General features: G+C 48.1%; 10 protein-coding genes across 10 annotated transcripts; 6 read left to right on the top strand and 4 right to left on the bottom strand.

The window, feature by feature from the left end:
• Positions 1-115: 115 nt before the first annotated feature.
• On the top strand, positions 116-1,507 carry N7520_000846 (uncharacterized protein; the record flags this gene model as incomplete). The annotated part of the gene is made up of 5 exons (XM_057134781.1): positions 116-474; positions 530-641; positions 726-738; positions 787-894; positions 942-1,507. The coding sequence occupies 5 exons, from the start codon at positions 116-118 to the stop codon at positions 1,505-1,507; spliced, it is 1,158 nt and encodes a 385-aa protein (XP_057000717.1).
• A 193-nt stretch (positions 1,508-1,700) lies between these two features.
• Positions 1,701-2,355, bottom strand: N7520_000845 (uncharacterized protein; the record flags this gene model as incomplete). Its single annotated transcript, XM_057134780.1, has 3 exons — positions 1,701-1,739; positions 2,029-2,096; positions 2,160-2,355. 3 exons carry the CDS (start codon positions 2,353-2,355, stop codon positions 1,701-1,703), a joined length of 303 nt encoding a protein of 100 aa, XP_057000716.1.
• Positions 2,356-2,879: 524 nt separating this feature from the next.
• Positions 2,880-4,499, bottom strand: N7520_000844 (flavin-containing monooxygenase; the record flags this gene model as incomplete). The annotated part of the gene is made up of 1 exon (XM_057134779.1): positions 2,880-4,499. One exon carries the CDS (start codon positions 4,497-4,499, stop codon positions 2,880-2,882), a length of 1,620 nt encoding a protein of 539 aa, XP_057000715.1.
• A 481-nt stretch (positions 4,500-4,980) lies between these two features.
• On the top strand, positions 4,981-5,970 carry N7520_000843 (SDR family NAD(P)-dependent oxidoreductase; the record flags this gene model as incomplete). The annotated part of the gene is made up of 4 exons (XM_057134778.1): positions 4,981-5,441; positions 5,492-5,604; positions 5,652-5,674; positions 5,728-5,970. The coding sequence occupies 4 exons, from the start codon at positions 4,981-4,983 to the stop codon at positions 5,968-5,970; spliced, it is 840 nt and encodes a 279-aa protein (XP_057000714.1).
• Positions 5,971-6,039: 69 nt separating this feature from the next.
• Positions 6,040-7,893, bottom strand: N7520_000842 (Zn(II)2Cys6 transcription factor; the record flags this gene model as incomplete). Its single annotated transcript, XM_057134777.1, has 1 exon — positions 6,040-7,893. The coding sequence occupies one exon, from the start codon at positions 7,891-7,893 to the stop codon at positions 6,040-6,042; it is 1,854 nt and encodes a 617-aa protein (XP_057000713.1).
• Positions 7,894-9,424: 1,531 nt separating this feature from the next.
• Positions 9,425-9,687, top strand: N7520_000841 (Fum19p; the record flags this gene model as incomplete). The annotated part of the gene is given in 2 exon segments (XM_057134776.1): positions 9,425-9,430; positions 9,442-9,687. 2 exon segments carry the CDS (start codon positions 9,425-9,427, stop codon positions 9,685-9,687), a joined length of 252 nt encoding a protein of 83 aa, XP_057000712.1.
• Positions 9,688-11,364: 1,677 nt separating this feature from the next.
• Positions 11,365-11,862, top strand: N7520_000840 (uncharacterized protein; the record flags this gene model as incomplete). The annotated part of the gene is made up of 1 exon (XM_057134775.1): positions 11,365-11,862. One exon carries the CDS (start codon positions 11,365-11,367, stop codon positions 11,860-11,862), a length of 498 nt encoding a protein of 165 aa, XP_057000711.1.
• Positions 11,863-12,453: 591 nt separating this feature from the next.
• Positions 12,454-13,120, bottom strand: N7520_000839 (protein transporter TIM23; the record flags this gene model as incomplete). The annotated part of the gene is made up of 2 exons (XM_057134774.1): positions 12,454-12,477; positions 12,530-13,120. The coding sequence occupies 2 exons, from the start codon at positions 13,118-13,120 to the stop codon at positions 12,454-12,456; spliced, it is 615 nt and encodes a 204-aa protein (XP_057000710.1).
• A 360-nt stretch (positions 13,121-13,480) lies between these two features.
• Positions 13,481-18,580, top strand: N7520_000838 (uncharacterized protein; the record flags this gene model as incomplete). The annotated part of the gene is made up of 5 exons (XM_057134773.1): positions 13,481-13,584; positions 13,640-14,562; positions 14,614-16,351; positions 16,407-17,700; positions 17,753-18,580. 5 exons carry the CDS (start codon positions 13,481-13,483, stop codon positions 18,578-18,580), a joined length of 4,887 nt encoding a protein of 1,628 aa, XP_057000709.1.
• Positions 18,581-18,938: 358 nt separating this feature from the next.
• On the top strand, positions 18,939-19,892 carry N7520_000837 (uncharacterized protein; the record flags this gene model as incomplete). Its single annotated transcript, XM_057134772.1, has 1 exon — positions 18,939-19,892. One exon carries the CDS (start codon positions 18,939-18,941, stop codon positions 19,890-19,892), a length of 954 nt encoding a protein of 317 aa, XP_057000708.1.
• Positions 19,893-20,566: the final 674 nt, after the last annotated feature.

Here is a 20,566-nt window from a genome sequence, read left to right as displayed (position 1 = left end):
TTTCTACCGGCTCAAGCAGTGTTCCGCAGCCGAGCAACGTTCGGCAAATTCAAGGCTCCACAACATAAGTGGAGACATTTATCATACAGGGAATCCAACGGCGCAAGTGATCCACATGTCTCCCGTCCGAGCGCCTGTCCGTGTCCCCGTTCCCACAAGCCTCGCTGTAAGTTACTTGGTTGATCGATTCCCTCGGTACATCGAGAAATACCAGCAGGTCCGTGATCATCAGCGACGGGTTTTGCAGACGATTAATGCAACTCTCCTACTCCGGACCAAACAATCCAATATGCCCCTTCATGTCCCCGATTTTGATAACCTACCCCCTGTTGATGGCATGCCTCAGGGTTGTGCCTGGGGAATCTTTGACAAAGACGGCAAAAAAGATGTCTTTGGAACTCTCAATCTCTTGACGACCGATGTGGTTCAGGCTGCAGCTGCCGATGTCCAGCACGGTATTCCCGTTTCTTTGAAGTAAGATTTATTTTTTTCGAACGCCACCACTGGAATAACTGACTAACCTTCCCAGCTGGCCCGTTGGAAGCATCAAAATTCCTGGCTTTTTCCGCAAGACCCTCCAACACAAGGTCATCAAGCTCGAAGATGAGAAGACCAATCTACACTATGGCTTTGATGACGAGGTATGTATCTGCTTTACCCCCATTCACTAAATGGATTCGTCTGATGTTCAACGGGTTGAATTCAACACTCAAAGCAGCAGCCAGTGGGACAGCCCTTGTAAGTAGAGCTAACTGCGCATAGTAAAACCGTCTCATTCATCAACAGGCCACTTCTTGCACCTTCCAACCGGAAAGACTTACAATGGAGCTAAGCCTGAATTTGAAGAGATGCAGAATCCTTCCCTCTCGGCCAATAAGCTTCCGACCCTGGACCGTAAGTCTTAACACAAATCCTCGATCTTACAGCCCTGACCATCACAGACTGGCATGACCGTGGGTGTATTGCCGGACGCGGCGTCTTGATTGACTTCAAGTCCTATGCTGAAGCTAAAGGCTTCGATTATTCCCCCTTCTCCGGATTCCGCATAGGAGTCTGTGATATCGAAGCCGTCGCAGCTTATCAAGGAATCACCTTCCAGTCTGGAGACATCCTCATCATCCGCTTCGGCGTGACCGAAGCACTGGGTAACATGGACGGCAGTGAACAGGCTGCCTCCATGGCTAGTTACCAGGCATGTGGAATTGATGGAAGTGAGGAGATGGCTCGTTGGTTGTGGAACACACATTTTGCCGCAGTTGCCAGTGACAACATTGCCGTGGAGGCTATGCCGCCTATGATCAACGGCCTTGTTCAGCCCTTGACTCACCTGATTCTGCACCAGTGGTGTCTGAGCCTCTTTGGTCTTCCTCTTGGCGAGCTCTGGTACCTGAAGACCCTCGCTGATAAGTGCAAGGCCCTTAAGAAGTACACTTTCCTTCTTACGTCCGCCCCGCTCAATGTACCCGGCGCGGTTGGAAGCCCTTCCAATGCTCTGGCTATCCTTTGAGTAAGTGTTCTTCTTTTTCATGACCTCAGATTTATGATTGATGACATCTATCCTCCTATCTTTTCGCATCTTTACAATCCTCATTTTATTATTCATGTTCATGCCCTTGTCCTTCCTTTTCGAAATCCATTTGATTTGATGTTTCGGACAGTCGATTATCCCATACTATGATTGCTTGTTTTGAGGACTTGATTCAAGTTGTTCTACCCGTTCCACTGTTGGCACCATGGGTCTATTTTTGTTAGCTAAATGCAATCATATCAATCCAATCCATGCTCTTACGTAAAAAGCTAGATGCGCAGTCTATTAGAGCTGATCCAACAGAATTTTCCTCGCAGTACCCACCATAAGGATCCAATTGATTCGTGTAAACGACAGAACGGAGAATATGTGGCGGTAAAATGTCAAGATCGAGAATTTCGTCGCGGTGATTCCTAGAAGAAACAATATTTCTTCCACAAAGAGATACTATTTGATACATGAGTGTCTGTCATAGATTCGATATTGAATTCCAAACTGACCTTCAGAAACCGGTTCATTTGGTGTTTCGTCATCACGTAGAAATCAGACCCGCCGGATGATCCAGGTCCTAGTATGGCTATACCACGGAAAATTAGCCTAGGGTCAAATATAAGGGCCAGTTCATGCTTACCGTAGAGAAATACTCCCTGGTTGGCGTAGAACAGTGCGGCAGCCAGTAGAATGAGCATGTCCTCGGGTAGAATGCCTTTGTGAACTCTACCCCTCGCCCATATTCGCAAGTAGAGAGCAATAAAGACCAGTAATATCATCGATACGGACACACGCAACGACATAGTGCCCGTTGGACCAAGTTTGACCTCGGCCATAATGTGAATTCGTTGGTCAGGGTAGCTAGCAGTGGAGGAGGTTGCTGAAAGCATTTACTCAGTTCATGAATGTGAGAGAAATAAGATTTTCTTGTCAGGCATTTGGTCGTTCGATGAATAACATACTATTGGGCTCTAGTAACTTTGGGATCCTCCAAAGGTTAGATAGACAAGTAATACTTATGACGGACCCCAAGATCCCAAATTTTATCATTTAGTTTCTGTTTTGCCTCCAGGTATACCTAAAAAGGAAGGTTTCACCAGCGCTTATGGGCCGAACTGGGGGCCTAAAAGGCAATTTTCCCACTGAAGAATTCCAAATCAGCATAGATCCACGTGGCTTTGAAGTGTGTAGAATGAAACTGCAGATCGATCAAATTGTGCTACTAAATTTTGTTTCGTGTCTTTCGATTATAGTAGAAGTTCGAGGCCCCAAATGAGAGACTAGCATATTTGCCGATAGCACTGAGATCATTCTAAGAGCTTGTACATGGGAACGATTAGCTACTAGATCAATAGTTACTCTAATATACAAGGAAGTCTTCCCAGGTCTCCAAAGCACTGGTGCAACTCTTCCACCAGCTGGGCATACCACCAACATAGATGAGCGGTTCCCGCCGCTTTCCTGGAATGTTGGCCCCCATGTACCAAGAGTCTGTCTTGGGATACAGTGTTTGGTTGCTGACAGCAATGACTTGCTCTCGCCACTCCTCTGCTGCTTTTTGCGTGGGTTCGATTGAGCCAAGACCCTCGTCCTGCATCTTTGAAATGATTTTGCAAATCCAATCGACTTCTTTCTCAATGAAAGGTGGCCCGTTGGCCACTGATGTTGGAGCTTGGGGGCCATAAATAATGAACAGATTGGGAGCATCGGGAATCATCAATCCCAGATGGGTCAGAACACCATTCTTCCACTTGTCGGTGAGTGGCACCTGGTTCTTGTCCGTGATCCCGAGATCCAGTAAGCTGCCTGTCACGGCATCATAGCCGGTAGCGAATATCAAGACATCAACATCATGGTGGTGACTTTGTTCGCTGCTACCCGTGACGATGCCGGTGGAATCAAATTCAACAATTGGTGACCGCTTCAAGTCATGCAATTTCACGTTAGGTTGGTCAATCATCTCATAGTAGTCTTGCTCCAGACTCGGTCGCTTCGTTCCAACTAGCATGTACTGCTTTAGCGGTGCGACCAGGTCCATTTTGTTGCGGTCAGTCATGCGAGCACGCGTCCGTTGCACCCAGTAATCGTAGAACATTGCATTGCTCTTCTCGTCCAACAGGAAATCGTGATAGCTCGATACCAGGAAGCTATAGCCACCACGTTCCCAAAGCTGATCGAACAGCTCCTTTCTCTCCTCGGGTGTTGCTTGATGTGCAGACTGGGATCGAGTGTTGTAAGGAAAGCCGGTAAGAGAGTCGTAGCACCGGTCGAAGAGACAGTCATAGTAGCTTTTGAGCATTTCGGCCTCCTCTGGTGGAATAGACCGCTGTTTCATTGGAACAGCAAAACAAGGCGTGCGGATGAAGACAGTCAGATCGCAGTCTTCCTTGGCGAGACTCTGGACGATTTGTAGACCCGAAGCCCCATTTCCAATAACTCCAACACGCTTCCCCTTCACGCTGAGGTTTTCAGGGTAGTTTGCAGCGTGAACTAGCTGACCACCGTAGGTTTGCAGGCCATTGAATTGGGGATAATGCTTCTTGTAGGAGGAGCCGGTCGCCGCAATAAGATACTTGCAAGAAGCCGTCAGGCCAGTATCAGTCCGAACATTCCAACGGCCAGTCGCAGCATTATAATTCGCACCAGTGACGATGGTATTGAAAAGTGTATCTTGACTCAACCCTAGCACGGAGTCAACGTGTGTGAAGTACCGTCGGAGTTCTTCGTCGCCGGGAAATCGCTCGGTCCAATTCCACCCCTTATAAACAGCAGGGATATTGAATTGATAAGATGGCATATCTGAGTCGACACGAGCCCCTGGGTAGCGGTTCCAATGCCACACACCGCCAAAGGCACTGCCTGCCTCAATCAGTTTCACGGAGAGGCCAAGGTTGCGGAGCCTGTACAGTGAATTGCAGCCGCCAAAGCCCCCACCGATGACTATGGCGTCGGCTTCGACAGGTTTTGTAATTCGAGTCATGTTTCCTTCGGTGTAGCGTGACAAGAACCTCAAGAAACGTCCAGTTTTATGTCCTTGTTAAATAGAGGGGCTTGGCTGCAGGCTGAGACTAGAGGTTGAGAACCCCACCAGGAATACCCACCTTCGGGAAAATGTGATCCGTCTTAGCCCGGCTGCTTCATATCCGAACCTGTTGAGTCTCAAACTGATAATTCTGAATTGTTGCGGATATAGATCTGGCGAACCGAATAGGAAATGGACGACGAGAAGGTTTCGGGAGCAGCCCCACATATACCCACATCGCCGCACGCTTTGTCCACAGTTTTGATAACGTAAATGCACTCAATGGAGGAGGTCCTTCCACTGACTTTTTTCGGATCTCGGAGCAGGCTGTCTCCGCATTCGTGAGTCGGGGTCATAGAAGTAGTAGTAGATCAGATACTCATAAACTCCAGCGCTGTGTTCTGTGTAAGCTGTTTGTTAGTCGCATCAAATCGTAACCATGGCGCCTATGGTCAAAGGAACAGCTTTCATCACTGGGGGAGCTTCAGGTACGAGTTCTATCACCGCGGTTGATGTCAAGAAATTAATTGAGTCGACAGGTATTGGCAAGAGTACTGCAATCGCCTTCGCGCAGAACGGCATCAATTCACTGGCTCTGGTTGACTTGAACCTATCTGTTCTTCAAAAGACTCGCGATGAAATCCAGGCTGGCTATCCTCATGTCGAAGTGAAGACCTTTCATGTCAATGTGGCAGACGAAGCATCTGTTGAAGAGGTTATCAGCAAAGTAGTGGGGTTTTTTGGCGGAATCGATATCGGTATTAATTGCGCTGGTATCAGTGGCACGCCGACCCCGACTCATCTCATGTCCCTCGTGGAGTGGCAGAAGGTGATCGATGTCAATCAGACGGGTGTATGGCTTTGCCAAAGGTCTCTGATCCGGCAAATGTTGAAGCAAGAGTACGTAACAAGCCTGACCTGAGTGAACCACGACTAATTCATCTCTCAAGATCGCAAGGCGTTCGTGAAGGTCGTGGTGTCATTGTTAATGTGTCTTCTATGTTCGGAGTTGGAGGGCCCCCTGGTCCTTTTAGCATCTCGCATTATACGGCTGCCAAGCACGGTGAGTGCCAATGCATCCCTTTGTTCGAATTATTCTGACAGAAATAGCGGTGGTCGGTGTCACAAAAATGGTATATGCTTCTCTTGAGCTTCGTTGATGTTTACTTTGTTAATAATAATGTAGGATGCCAAATCGTATGCCCGAGAAGGAATTCGCATTAATGCAATTTGTCCGGGATTTGTTGACACTCCCATTATTGGTGAGCAGATCAAATCTGGATCAATGAATCCTCAATTCGAAACGACACCTCTTGGACGTCCGGCACATGTGGAAGAGATATCCGATGTGCTACTTTTTCTGTCCTCTCCGATGAGCAGCTACATGTGTGGTGCAGCCCTGGTCGTTGATGGCGGGTATACTGTTTAGACACGAAATCCGTTGGAATTATCTGTGTGAAGCATTTCTCTCGACTTAAATCTATTTCTCTCTCATATTTTATACAAGCATGATATCGAAATCTGCTTCTTTGGCGATCTCCTGCCAGTGAATATCCCTATTTAGCCCAGCCTGGTCTCGGCGGCTCCAGAGTGCCTTCACAATTTCGCCAAGAACATTTATACTCTGAATTCCATGGCGGATTTTCCGTTCAAAGCAGGCCATCATTCTGGTTTGCAAATCCAGTCTTTGGCATTCGGCTGCGATGACAAAACTAGCCCAGTTATAGGCACTACCACCATTCTGGTCTTGAGTTAAAATATCGACCGCCTCCAGCTCTTTCACTGCCTTCTCAACTATATCCTGGATTTCACTCAATGCCGCGTTTCGTAGTGTTCGTCGAAAGAAGATGATGGAGGCATAGTAAAATGAATTCAAGGCATGTTGAATAATAATGGAACCTGGGGCATCCGGTTCTGTCAAGCAAGGGAAGTTGAAGTAGAGCTGCAGCTCTAGACGATCTAATTCCTCTGTTGAGATTGTGATGTTGGAATTCACTAGTGCCGTGATCTGTGCTAAAATTTGTACGAGAGGTGTTGTGACCCCATGCGACCGCTCGAGATAGTGGCGTAACTCAGGCGGCCCATCGAGAAGTGATATCAACTGTGTGGACATGGGCAAACTGCACAATGAGGAAAGTGAGATATAACTCTGAAGTAAGCGAGACGCAGTTGGGCTTCGGATCCAGCCGCCGTGTATCTCATTTTCCAAAAGACCAAGCCCACCAGCAACATGGGTCCTCCATCGACTCCGTCGCCCAGACATTGCTTCGGCCGTTATGCATGTGAGAACGGCAGCCAGGATTGGCTCATCAAGGCGCTTTGCTCGTTGGAGATTTTCCCGCAGATGCCGCAAGGCAAGCTGGTCATGATGCATAGCGACAGACTGATATCGAGGGTCGCGTCGAAGATGAAACAAGCTGAAGGCCGATGATGCGCAAATGGCATGGAAAATTGAAAGATGAATGTTAGAATCACCTGAAGGGGTTTCAAGCGCTTTTAAAGCCAAAGGCATAAAAATTGTGCGACAGGGATTATCAGGGGTGTCAATCAAAAGCATGTTACAGCTCAGAAAGACGACCCAATGATGAACCAGTTCTGTCTCCGGTCTTGGAAGTTGTAGGGTATCAAGAGATATTATTGGAGGAAGTGTATAGGGCATCGAAGAAGCCTTAAGTAGGCTCACTTGGGGCGCAAGAGCTATATTGGTTCGTTGATTTCCAGCTGGAACGAGAGCAGTATCATAATAAGCTCGATCCACACGCTCGGTCGGTACCGTTGTTATCGATTTCTCATGACTCGGAAAGTCAGACGACTGCGAAGTATCTGACAAGACCCCATTGACTGATTCCGAGGGAGATTCATTTCTTTCCCCGGATCTAGCCGTTGAACGTGAATCAAGCGGGTGCGACAGAGATTGCCCACATGTTGGCCCATCTCTGTCGGCAACCAGCGAAGATGACAATATTGAATCAAGATAAACTGGAGTTCTGGACCCTTCGGGCTCAGGACTAGACGCGGAAAACACGGAAAAGGGACCCCGTTGCTGGGCACTGCCGTCGGAGCATTCATCCAACTCCGCCAGGAGAGCCGTCACGGCGGCAGAAGGCAACTGCAGCGTAGATTGAGGATTTGAAGAGCATAGTTGACGACGATTAGATCGACTTCCTGATGTTTGAGTCCATCCCAGCCGCATGCCATATCCTTGACACTGCCAGCCACTACGGCGACAGCGGCGGCAATGTGGCTGTTCGTCGTCGCATTTGACTCTGCGGGCGCGACACGTCCAGCATCCCGTAAATGTCTTGGTACGAGGTTTCGGAGTTTTTACGCTTGGTAATGATTTCTCAGTCATTCCCTCGAACTCCACTAGATGGATAATATGGGGGTGTTGAAACGGGAGGATCATAAATTGCTCTACTGAATCATATTTGCCCCCGCATCGGTTAGTACCGCACTTGATCTATTTTGCAACAGTGGCCCTTTAGCTCATTTTTTGGTACTAATATGCTAGATGAAAGTGGTAGAAATCAGGTTAGGTACCACAGTAGGCTACAGAATTGTGATCGAATCGGCTGCTATGTCCCTAATTTCCCCGGTCGCGCGACTGTAAAAGCGGCACTCATCAACACCCACCGAACTACTAGGACTCCCACCGGCTTTCAGCTTTCTAAAGTTGGGTTGGTAAATTTATCCCTGCACAACTGCAGTGATAGTGAACAAATAATTAGCATGATAAGGGGGCTAGCAATTAAAATGAGACGTTCGACCCGAAATTCACTTTTACCCCCTGAGTGCCCTGACTTCGCAGAGACACTGCCTACAGTAGAGTGACCTTTACCGCCGGGGTTGGGAACTTGACTCAAAAGAAAACTTTGAACAGCTGTTCTTCTGTATCACTCCATCCATCTTGTTCATTCTGACATCCTTATGGTGCACCGATCCCAGGTACGGAAACCAACCGTGTTCAATGCTCCGGGCTTTCGATTCCTGAAGTTAGTATATTCTTTCTATGAATCTCTAGTCCTAGCACCTCTAATATCTATAGGGGACCGTTGTCGTCTATGGTGGCTTTGAACTCTCAATGTTGATCTAACTAACTACCACTGGGTCTCTCCAAGTCAGCGGCATGTTCATAGCTTCCTCGGTTCTCAATCTGGTGTCAGGTCTTCTCATGCTTGCCTTAAGCTTTGTGAACTATATTTTCTACCCCCTGGGCAGCTCCTTTAAGTCTTAGGCACTGTATGAGGAATTTACCAGGAATATGGACTACTCTAGGCTCAAAGGGAACCGATTTGGCGGTTTGAAAGTGCGAGCACGCACATTGAAGGGGCCTCTTCCTTCCCTTATTGCTCCACGAATAGCACTAGTTAGCTTCACCTTCTGTCAGTCTCTGTTCATCGAGAGGCTATTGATCTATCTTTCTTAGTCAGAACCCAAACCGAGATTCATACACGGTTTGATCGGTGCCGAGCCTAGAAATTCTTAAACTCAGTTCATCAACAGCCATTTCGATCGAGTGCACACAATCCTGGCTTTGTTTTTCTTGCCAGCGCATTATATTACTTTAATACACTCGAAGGCATTACTACTCTTAAAACCATTGGTGAGTGACTTATAGTATCCAAGCGTAATGGAACATTTACCAAGAATACGCAAAAGGTGTACTCCATGATGATATCCAAAAGAAGTGATTCCAGCCAACATGCATCGTAACTCCTCCAAATGATCCAAGAGTGGTTGAGCCTCGTTCTTGACGTTATATTCATGGTCATCGCAGTGGTCCTGTCTGCCTTACTCTAATACCGCCTTCGCCGGTGCATCCGCATTTTCCCGTATGAGCTTCGGGGAGAATCTCGCTGGCATCGTTGCCTAATATACACGACATGGAGGTGAGTTCTAGTGTCAATCAGGAGACGGGACGGGTCATGGAGGACATTGTGCAGGCGAGTTTAAAGATTATACTGTTATCGCGATAAGCCATCAGCTGGATATGATTATGGACTTTAACCGAATGGTATTTATGGATGTGGGGAAGATTACCGAAGTTGAGGACCCCGCGGTCTTGAAAGATTTCCCTGAGTCGAGGTTTGGGGAGTTGGTGAGGGTTGGAGGGAACTACGAGTTTCGCTGGGGTGAGAGGAGATAAGGGTCCCACCCAGATTTCCAGCTTCAGTACTCGACCATAGAACATTTTTTGCATATGTTTAGTTAGTACTTGCGTATTACCGTAAATGGCGTGTTCAAATTAAATTTTTCACTCAATTTCACGGCGTAGATGTGACGCTTCCAAGCTCCCGGTGTCCCGCCAAGTTTATCAACCCAAAGTTGCCCTCAAATCTAGGTACCTTTCGAAGAACGTCCAAAGCTACATGTATGGAGATGATGAATCATATCCAAGAACTTGAGATAAATGTTGGATAATTCATCGCCTTGAGATAGTCGATCGAGTTTTGTCTAATTATATCACAATCCGAACCCGCTCAGCCTGCGGCCTGCTATATATTTCTCCGGCAGGGTCCACATCAAAAAGATGACGACCTATTTTTGAAATTTCTTCAGCGATTTGTTTTCAATGGGCATGGATCAGACCAGAGCCCATTCGATATGCATCACGCTTCAAGGGAATATTGTATTGTACCTGAAAGTCTCTTATGCATCGAAACTTAGAACTTTAGCATGGCCGGAGACCTGGTACTTCTTCAATCTATCGGGTAGTTCCAGTCCTATGCCAGTCAGCACATGCAAGCCCAGCCCATCTTAGCTGGAACCCTGGAAGACATGGAAGAACTGTTGATCACCGCACGCCACAAGCCACGACCCACCCGTAGATTGCTAGCACTGTGTCATGTTTTGAGGGTCCGGGTAAAGATAATCCACTGTTAGGAATGACCCGATGCAGGTGTAGCGCACACGCAAAGTTAAACTACCAGCTGGCACTATTATTGCAATAAGGCTTCATAGTTAGAATTGCTACTCCTTAGAATACATGTAGTCATAAATATGCTGCAAAGCGTTCCCAAATTGCACCTTGGAAGCCATTAAGATTTATCTAGAAATAGCGTTCATTATTCGAATGTTGGTCCAGCTTGCTGCTATTTTATGCAACATAAAGGAATGTTGTCTAAAATTCGATGGGTCAGAAGGCTGTGCCAGGCAAATTGTTTCTCATATGGCCCCACGGAAGTACGGAAGTGCTATAAATTTACCCACACCGGCACTCCCTGGACAGGAACAGTATTCGATGGATGATTCAGTGATTGGCCACATGTGCAACCATATTCTTAACGAATGCGATATGCTGAAGACTCGTCATGATAGTTGCATAAAGCCACAGCAAATGAGTAAACCAAGCCCTGTATATCAAAGTGCGAATGTTGAAAATAGCAGGACACAATGGTTTATCCAGCCGGAAAGATCCACATCGGCTAGTACTCTTAAGTGCCCTGAGCTTGAGACAGTGTCGTCAGCACTGGCATTAGATAGGCCACAAAGTTCAGATAACTGGCGTTCGAGTGGGACTATATGCCACTAGGGACTAAATGCAAGGCCCTGGAGCCGGTTAATGTCCCCTCAGCCCCAATAACGCCGAGAATAGACGAGAAGCAAGTGGGAATTGCCAAGGAATGGATCGAATGCAGTTTTTGTCCAGAAATAAGCCATCAAAATGATATATAAGATACTGGCGAGAGCCTTGGTTTGAAGTCTCACATCTAAGCAACCTCATTCAGCTGAAATCAACCTTCTCAAGAGCCATTCTTTATCCGCTTCATTCCACTCGTTAAACACAACCTTTACCTCCTGCGAATCATCCCAAAAAACAAATATGTCAAACACCACCGCAACCACCACCTCGGCCTCGGCCACATCCAGCTGTCACGCCAAGCTGTACGACATTCCCGTACATGATGCAGCATGCGCAATGCCGATGGAGAGCGGTTACGCGTCGATTATGAGCAGTTGCTGTGGCGAAGCTTCTGTCGTTGAGTACGATGACTGCGACTACTACTGCCTAGCTCAGGGACAAACCGTTGGCACCCTTGCAGAGTGCCTGAGCAAGGCCTCGGAGCCAGGCCAGTTCTGGTGCAACACCAATGCCAATGCGACGGCTACTGCGACGGCCACTGCCACCGGCACCGGAGTCGTGACTCTCAGTAGTACCACGACTGGTGCAGGCTCGACGGCTTCTGGCACCTCGAGTGGTGCTACTTCGACTTCGACTTCAACCTCTTCTGGAATCGTTGCCGCTCGTCCGCTCTCGAAGTCTGCTATTGGCGTCGTTGGTATTTTGCTGGCTGCATCTGCTGCAGGCCTTTTCCTCTGAAGTGACAAATGAGAATTGTGGGAATATGCAAGTGGCTATGTTGAGTGTTTGTGGTTGATAGTAGTATTGCCGATGGAGGGCCCCATGGTGATTGTGATTGTGATTGTTCTCTTCTTCCGTGCGGTATTGGATCCAACTTCCTTGCCCACACACTATTTAGTCAACAACGTTGTCGTTTGGAAAGACAAATCTTGAAGCGTAATATTTTCTCTATTGGAAGTCATTCGCAGTATAAAGGGTACCTGACAAGACATCAAGGGATGATCTGAGTCAATAAGTCCCAAATTATGGAGAAGACTCGTCTATGTACACGGACAGAAGCAGTAAAAAGTACAAACCCATTGGCACACCCCGTTCCCAACCCACGCAGAAATGCGAAATATGGATGCTTTGAGCGCCGGAGTGAAGAGAGATCCGTAGTGGAAAAATAATAAAAAAAACAAAAGCCGTTGTAATACATCGCGGGTGGAGAGACAGGAGGTGTGGGGTTATAATCCACTGCCAATATCGTTGGAGACCGGAAAGGGTATGGAAATTCGGTTCACCAGGGGAGCATGGGAGGAAAAGACAATTTGTCCTGCAATTTTAGATTTAGAAGAGGGCCTTGCGTGCCACCTGTCGGGAGTTAGCGAAATTTATTGTGAAGAACGAAAGCGGGAAAACATACGGTCCAAGTGCCAGCAATGGAGGCGACAATACCGCCAGAGATCATCATGGGCTTCAAGCCGCGAGTACTCTTAAACAGCATTCCACTCAATGCACCTGCGACGACGCTGTTCGCCGCATCGTGCTTGCCACGCGCGTAGCCAATTGCCGAGTTGAAACCGTTGTAAACCATCGCGACTACACCGGCCGAGTTACCGAGGAACGGACCACGGCGGGTAACCGAGTTAAGCACACCGTTTAGACGAATCTTTGGGGGCGCGGTCGCCGGTGTCTTGTTCAATCCCTCGATCATACCCCATGCACCTCCGATGGTCAATGCAGCCAGGTATGTGGTGCCAGCACCGTAACAGAGGTCGTCGGACCAGCCGCGAGAGGGCAGAACTGAGCGGGAACCGGGGGTCTCATCAAGGGCAGAGTCTTCGAGGGAAAGGTAGTCGAGAGTGTCCTGGTTCAGGCCAGCCAGGGGATGAAGTCCTGAAGGATCGGGAATGGCGAGTTCGGAGAGGAAGGCAGTCGCATCTTGCGTAGTCGAAGGGTCGAAAGCGTTGGTCTGTTCCTGCTTGCGACCGCTGATAGAGTCCCAGATAGCCATGATGGAGGGGGAGAGGGAGGTCGATAAGATTACTAAAATACAAGATGGAGAAAGAGATGTCGACGTTCCCTTGAATCACGCAGCTCCACTGTTCTCGCGCCAGCAAAAACTTCGGTCCCGTGATCGGCGGCTCACGGCACCGGATAATTAGTAGTGCCGAGACTAACCCCATTGTGGAAGCACACGATAAAACTGATAAAATTTAGTGCCTGAGGCCACCGCGGGGATCTTCAACGATCTTTTAGGAATTTGCGATCCATTCTTATTGATTCATACGAACCAGATCCTGTTGAATTGATTCTCTTGCCAGTCATGGATATTGAATTATCCCGAGGCGTGCAAGTCTCTTCCTCTGCAAGCATGGAGGTCGTCGCACAAAATATAGAAATTCTGTCTGAAAAGACACTAAGAGATATCGCCAAGGGTCCATTGATCAAGTTTACTCTGACATGTGACGATCGGGAGTGAGTTTCTCTCTTTGATCTGCTATAATTTGCAATTAATGCTGACTTCTATAAGAAAAGTACGCCGGGTATGGCAGTCGCTGAGCAAGACACTATCATCCCCATCTCTTGATCACCTGCATACAACTGCTGCATGCAATGCGGCATCTGCCTTCCTAGATGCAGCTGTCAACTCTCCAATTAAAGAGACTAAAGAACTAGCTTTGTCACCAGAGGTATGGTTAGCTGTCTTTGACGTTTTCATGAGTAGATATGAGGATGTCAGGCCCAAGCCATTGAAGCAGCTATTGGCCTCTCTCACGACTATTTTGGTGAAGCACTACAAGGGAGAAACCAGGATTATGGTACAAAATGCCGTCCTAAACTCAATTTTGCCATGCATCATCCTAGGTGAGCCGCGATCTCGACTGAAGGGCTCACTCGTGTGTCTGGAGATGTTCATCCGAAAGGGTGCCATACGCCCTTCTGAGTTGATCCCTTTGGTTCGAAGCTGGCTCTTAGAATCCCGGGACCAATGGGTTCCCTTCTTCAAGAAGGACCAGGCTGCTCTCTACCCTGGTGTGTCCGATCCTACAGTGATGTCCAGCGAGCCGTCGGATGAAGTGGCAGGAAGAATCCTCGTCCTCGGACTTCTGACGCAAACCAACAATCGGGGCATGGCTGGAACATCAGGTAATATCCTGGCTGCATTCCTACAAAAATCGCGTGCAGAAAGCCCGGATAAGCAGATGTCAAGTATTTGGATCCACCCTGCGAGACATATGCTGCTGCAGAACCTGGAGTCTGTGGAAGTTCTCTCAATCCAAATTATGGAGCCTATTTTCAGTAGCGACCCAGCCGGCTTCCCGCTGTTCGTTGAAACCCTTCCATTGCGCAGTCTCATGGCTGGTGATATGACGGAGGGGTCACAGTCCGAATATATGCTTCTTTTTGTCTCCCTGCAGGTGGGAAAGAAGGTTAACCTTGTCCATGATGACTGTACGTTGATTTGCAAATTATTTCCGCCAAACTTTGTGCTAACTCCTTTAGATGACGCCTCCAAAAAGGCTAGCTCTAACAACATTGTTCTGAAGAGCGAGGTTATCGGGAATTTCTTGCTCCATCGAGACCCGACGATCCGTGTGGCAGCCTTGTCCCTGCTGATTACGGCGTTCTCAACAGTGAAACCATTCACAAAAGCTGCAACCAGCGCTATTCTAAGAGGACTACCATCCATGCATGCGGACTCTGATGCTTTCAGCAGAGGAGAGATCATGAGCCTTACTCGAAAGTTCATTATCCGCTTGAAAAGTGGAATCCTGACGGAAGAGGGTGCAGCAGTACCACAGAAAAAATCTGCCAATGTGCCTACCACTTCGGGTGATAGCGATCATGAGACAAAGAAGTTCTTAGGGGACTATGTTGAGTTCATCCAGAGCGATCTTTGTGTCACAGCATCCTATCCACGCCACATCACTGCATTAAAAGCACTGAAGCTGCTGCTGGAGTCTGGTCTCGATGCACGAAAAAGTCCCACTCTTATAAAATCGGAAGTCCAAACGCGTTGGAATGTTCACGTGGAAGTCTTCGGTACTCGTCTTCTCAGGTTATTGGTGGACCTTCTTTTGGACCCGTTCGAGGAAGTGCGGCAAACCTCTCTCTTGATCATCAACCTGTTTCCTTCCGATATGCTCATCGGTGGTCTTTCGGATGATGCGGACCAGTGGAGCTCAGTGGGAATGCGCCTGACAGACGCTCTTTCTAGGGCGGAAGCCCTTGCAAGCAAAACGAGTCGCGCGGATCATGCCGATACAGTTGCGCGCCTGTATCATATATTCTTCTCGGCAGCTCCGTCGAAGTCTGCGGCTGAAACTACCAACGGCTGGTGGGCAACCAAACAGTCAGTGGTCGATACTATCCTGACTCGACTTGAAGAGCGTCTGTCGTCTCCCAAGGGTTTGTTCAACTCAGCTATGCAACAGGCTCCCCTTCACGGATACATGTCTGGGCTTCGGTATATCATTCTCGTTCCTGACTTCCATTCTCACATTTCTGTGGAATCGAATCCCTCTACTTGGAAGTCTATTCATGACAGAATAGTGTCCATCTGCGATAGCGTTTGGCACGAAGTGAAGCCTGTGCTTTGCATAGATTCTCCAGAGGGCCATTCCGATCAGCCGACCGAAGACTTCGAAGTCGGACCAAAGGATATTCTCTCCTATTCTTGGAGATCCTTGCGAGAATCAAGTCTCTTGTTACATGCTACCATGACCAACTTAACATATGGACCGGCTGGTGATCAGGGTCTTCAGCGATCTGACTTCGAGAATGTTGGGCGAGTCAGCTTCACTCAACTGGCGGAACTTCGCCACCGTGGTGCTTTCTCCACTGTGTCGGCGACATTCGCCACCTGCTGCCAGCGATGCACTAGCTCCCAAGACCCATCCATCCAAGAGCTCCCAGTTCTTTGGTATCAAGAGGCCAAATCCACCATTTTCGAGTCTGCTGCAAAGCTTACTCGAAGATCTGCTGGCATACCTGCCTTGGTAACTGGTGTTCTTTGCTCTAGCCCTGGAACACCGTTCTTTAAGCAAGCTTTCAATGAGCTCTATGACATCTCACGTCTGCCAGTGGATTATGATAAAGACCAACAGTACCTGAAATTACCGCAAGTTCACGCAATGAACTGCCTGAAGGACATCTTTGTCAATAACAAGCTCGGACCTCATACTGAGGCATTCATCATGCCAGCACTCACTCTTTCTGCCGAGAGAATAGGTTCCCCAATGTAAGCTCTTTGCCTTGAAACTAGTCGATTATATTTGTCCACTAACAAGTTCTAGTTGGAATCTTCGTAACTCAGGACTGATGCTGTTCCGCGCCTTGTTAACACGGATGTGTCGCTTTGTACTCGGCACAGGAGCCGGGTTCGGTGGCATCTCTGGATCTGAGCCTGGTTCCAAAATTTCTTTCCCCAAGTACCCTGGGCTACTTGAATTGCTCTCAAGTCTCCTCGCGCCTGTCGCAGGAACCACAGTCGAGGGTACGGATATTGTGACCGAGCGCATTTTCCCTGCTCTCGAATTGATTGGAGAGAAGATTCCAACATTTGATGATGACGATACTATGTTGCGAGGCCTGGTTCTTGAGCATTTCAGAAGTCCAGTTTGGGCTATTCGGGAGCATGCAGCTCGTGTCTATGCCTCATTGCTAACTCGCACCAACATTCTCAAGGATGTATGCGATCTGGTTAACCTTCTGAAGGGCGATGTTACGGAGAACTATTTGCATGGAACAGTGCTCTGTGTTCAGTACTCTCTTCGCCGCTTTGCGGCCAGTACTGATGTCTTCTGGACTTCCCAGCTTGATGAGCTCCTAGTCACTATTCGCCATGTTTTGGCAACAGTTTTCCCGCTGGCCAAGTCTCCTTTCGTCGCAACAGCACTGATCGAGATTCTAAATGACACCTTGGAGCGCGGCGTGGAGGGCGATGTTGAAGGGCGCACCGTATCTTTTGTCACCAGTATGTTTGAAGAACACGATCTTAATGGAGTACTGAGCTACATTTTCGATAGCTCACAAACGGGTTGGAACTTGGAGAGCGGTACTCGGGCGTCTTCTCTTTTCAGAAGGGCTCTCACCTGGTGCGCAATGCTGAACTCTTTTGCTTCTCGAGAATGGAGTGGCATACCGTTATTCTTCCACGGGGTCGCAGCTTTCGATGCCGATGCCGCTAACTGGATCATTGAGCGGCTTCAAGAAACGCTCGGTGAGAAAGTCATTTACCACAAGCCCCTAGTGGATCTATATTCGTCTGTCGTTCTTGGTGACTACACTTCCGATGTGAAAACAGTCGCTGCCTCAAACCTGGCGTCTGTTCTTGAGCAACTGTTGAGTTTTCGAAAAATGGAGTCGATCGCAGAGCTAGCACTTCCTTGTGATGACCTGATGCAAAGCTTCCGACCGGATCAGGCCATCCAGGAATGGAACCGACACGCTACAGATGCTGAGCTCCGCTTGCAAGGATGTCTTCTTGCAGTCCAAGTTATCTCGGGTGGAGATCAAAACATGTCTGCATTCAAGCCCAACCTTCATAGCTGGGCTATCAAGTTGCGGTCCGCCCTCAGCGAAGAAACTGTAAGTCATTGTCAGGCATTTCAAAAATGAAACCACTAATCTGATTCCCTAGGAATTTACAACCCGGTATGCCGCAATGGTGTCCATCCAAAGCTTTTCGCTTGGCCTCCGGCCGGCTGATAGCTCACCTCGGGTTGACGGTCCCTTGTTGGATATCTACTTGATTTTGTATGACATGCTGAATGATGACGACGAGGAGCTTCGAGATATCGCCGCATCAACCGCTTCGTGGGTGCTGTCATATTCATCTGTTTCCCCTCGCACCACAGTAGCTCTTGGGCCTTTGAATGCCAGCTCGCTTCTTGCAACTTTCATCATAGACCACTACTCAGATGCTCCTCAGCTGGCCAGACGAGTCATCCGCTATCTCACGGGTCAAAGTCATCGTATCAGTGGCTCCGACGAACAATCTCACTTGGTGTCAGTAGCAGATCTTGTCAGTGAGTTCTGCCAAGAAAGCACTGTTCTGTTTGTGGAAGAAAAACAGAACCTCTTTATTGACGATGTGAGGGAGATTGACATATGGTCTAAAGCACTGCTGCATCTTCACAAGGGTGCCTACCCCGAGACTCTGGTTCGTCAATTCTCGAACTGGATCGCGGAAGGGTTAGAGTACCTTTCGACAAGACTCACTCAGGAAATTGGTCATGATGGCCTTCTTGGTTGGATCTCGAAGCCCGAGTCATTCACCTTGGGAGTTCGCATTATCAGTATTGCCTCTGCACTCACATCTGAAGCGTTCACAGCTCCGCAATATCTGGACGTCGATCCCAGCACACTCCAAAACCAGCTTCAATTGTTGCTTGACGCTGGCCGAAGTGCCTCGGTACATGATGAATGGCTTGCAAGGATCTTATCTGGGGTTAATTCGCGGGCTTAAAAAGCAAAGCAGATTAAATGAGATTAGGTATAGAAAAAAGCACTATAGAAAGGTACCAAAATGTTTGTTAATGAATCCCAAATGGGTTGGATTTTGAGCATAGTTCTCTGTTGTTTATAGTTGCATTTATTCCCACCCTCAAAACCACACATTCCATCTTCCACTTTCATTAGCTCTCGCTTCCTTAAATTCTCGTCCTTCTGATTCGCAATTCTGTTCCTTTATCCCCTCAGAATCTCAACACATTGCATATGCTTCAAACCAAGCGTTGGTCTTCATATCAACTGCACGCCTTGGACTTATCCCTCCTGCCCGTGTACAACGGCCGCTCGGCTGCTATTCACTCCTCGTTCCTAAAATGCAAGGAAACGGCCTCATAGCTATTTTGATTGGCGGGCTTTTCTTCGTGGTATTTGTCGGATGGGTGAGCTACTTCTGGTACGCCAGGAATCTCAGACGAGCTATCCTCCGTAACGAAAACGCTGCAAGAGTCGGTCGAGCACGCCACCGTACAGGGAGCCATTTTGAGCACGACGTTGAAAGGGAGCTGGCCATCGCAATCCCACCATACATCGTGACAAAAAAGGGTATCTCACGACCGAGCATGCGTCAAAGTCGAAGTCGCGAGAAAGTCGTTCAGAAACCTTCATACGTGTACGAGAGCCGACCTGGAGAACATGCCAAAGCCACGCGCTACATGCCAGTCAAGCAGTATATGCCCAGGCATCATTACCTCCCAAGGGCCGGCAGTCAACGTGACAAGCCTCGATCAAAGAGCCACTCGGGTAAGCCAAGGCAATCGGAGGCCCGGGCTGAGGCTCGAAAGAGCTCGCATAAGACGCTGGAGAAACAGGCCAGCAACTGGACCAAAGGTATCGCTCCAAAGGAATCGCCTAAGACCCGCCAATCGAATCAATCCAATGGCAAGGCCCAATCTCATCAAGGAACTGATCCCCCAAATATCCCTGATTGGGTGGGAAACGTCGAAGGGGCTCCACCCGATAAACCATGGACCAATGCTTCAACTCGCCCTTCACCTCATTCTTCGCCTCATCCAGACCATCAACAAGCCGGTGGTCGTCAATGGTCCAAGGATGGCAGCGGTGGATCTGGATTTGCCCTGAAAACCCCTTCTAACACACAAGTAAGAAAGTCCCGTTCCAACTGGGCAGATTTACAGATATCTAAATATGGCCGTGAAAGCAATAGAAAGACAAAACTTGGTCATGATGGTAGTAGTTATCGAACCTGGAGTTTGGCCCCCGACACTCATCGAACCTCGATTTCAACTCCCTACACTCGTCGGACCTAGAGTTTGGCCCCCAAGACTTGCTGAACTCTTTCGATTTCAGCCATCGACAACCATCGAGTCTGCAGTTCAGCCTCCGAAAAAAACAGCCACAAAAATTATCGACCTACGAGGAAAAATGACCGTTTCCTAAGTGGGATGCTGAGGAACGGCGACATCCTTTCTGAGGCCTTTGTCAGGATCTCAGAACCTCGCCGCCTACAGCATGAGCTACCCAGTTCGGCATTACCATTGTTATGGCTTGCGATCTAATATTCAAGTTTGGAATCATTGTCCATCTCGTCATGTCGAGGACTTGGTTGTCAACACTGGAAGGAGTAATGGAATTTCTGGTGTTTCACTTCTGTTTAACAGATCGGACATCGGTATGATGTGTTTGCTTGGCATCTTTAGATTTATTATTATAATTTGAGGAAAACGTTGAAATACTGTCAAACGTAGAGTGCGACATAGCCCTAAATTTACAGCAGATCTACATTAATAGCAGGTTTATAGGGCTTTAACTTATATTGATCAAGTCTACCCATCAAGTCCAGTTGACCAATAGTATAAATTTACTGTGGGTCTCTGGATGCAGAAGGCACCTAGAATATTTTCATGCATCAACATTTGCAATATGGAACACAATATTGTAGTAGTCGAGAGCAAAAGCAATTACTTAGTTGTTCGTCTCTGGT

Source organism: Penicillium odoratum, assembly GCF_028828045.1.
Source record: "Penicillium odoratum strain IBT 22623 chromosome Unknown utg000001l_segment0_segment0, whole genome shotgun sequence".
Taxonomy (NCBI): Eukaryota; Fungi; Ascomycota; class Eurotiomycetes; order Eurotiales; family Aspergillaceae; genus Penicillium; species Penicillium odoratum.
This window is presented reverse-complemented; position numbering and strand designations above follow the sequence as displayed.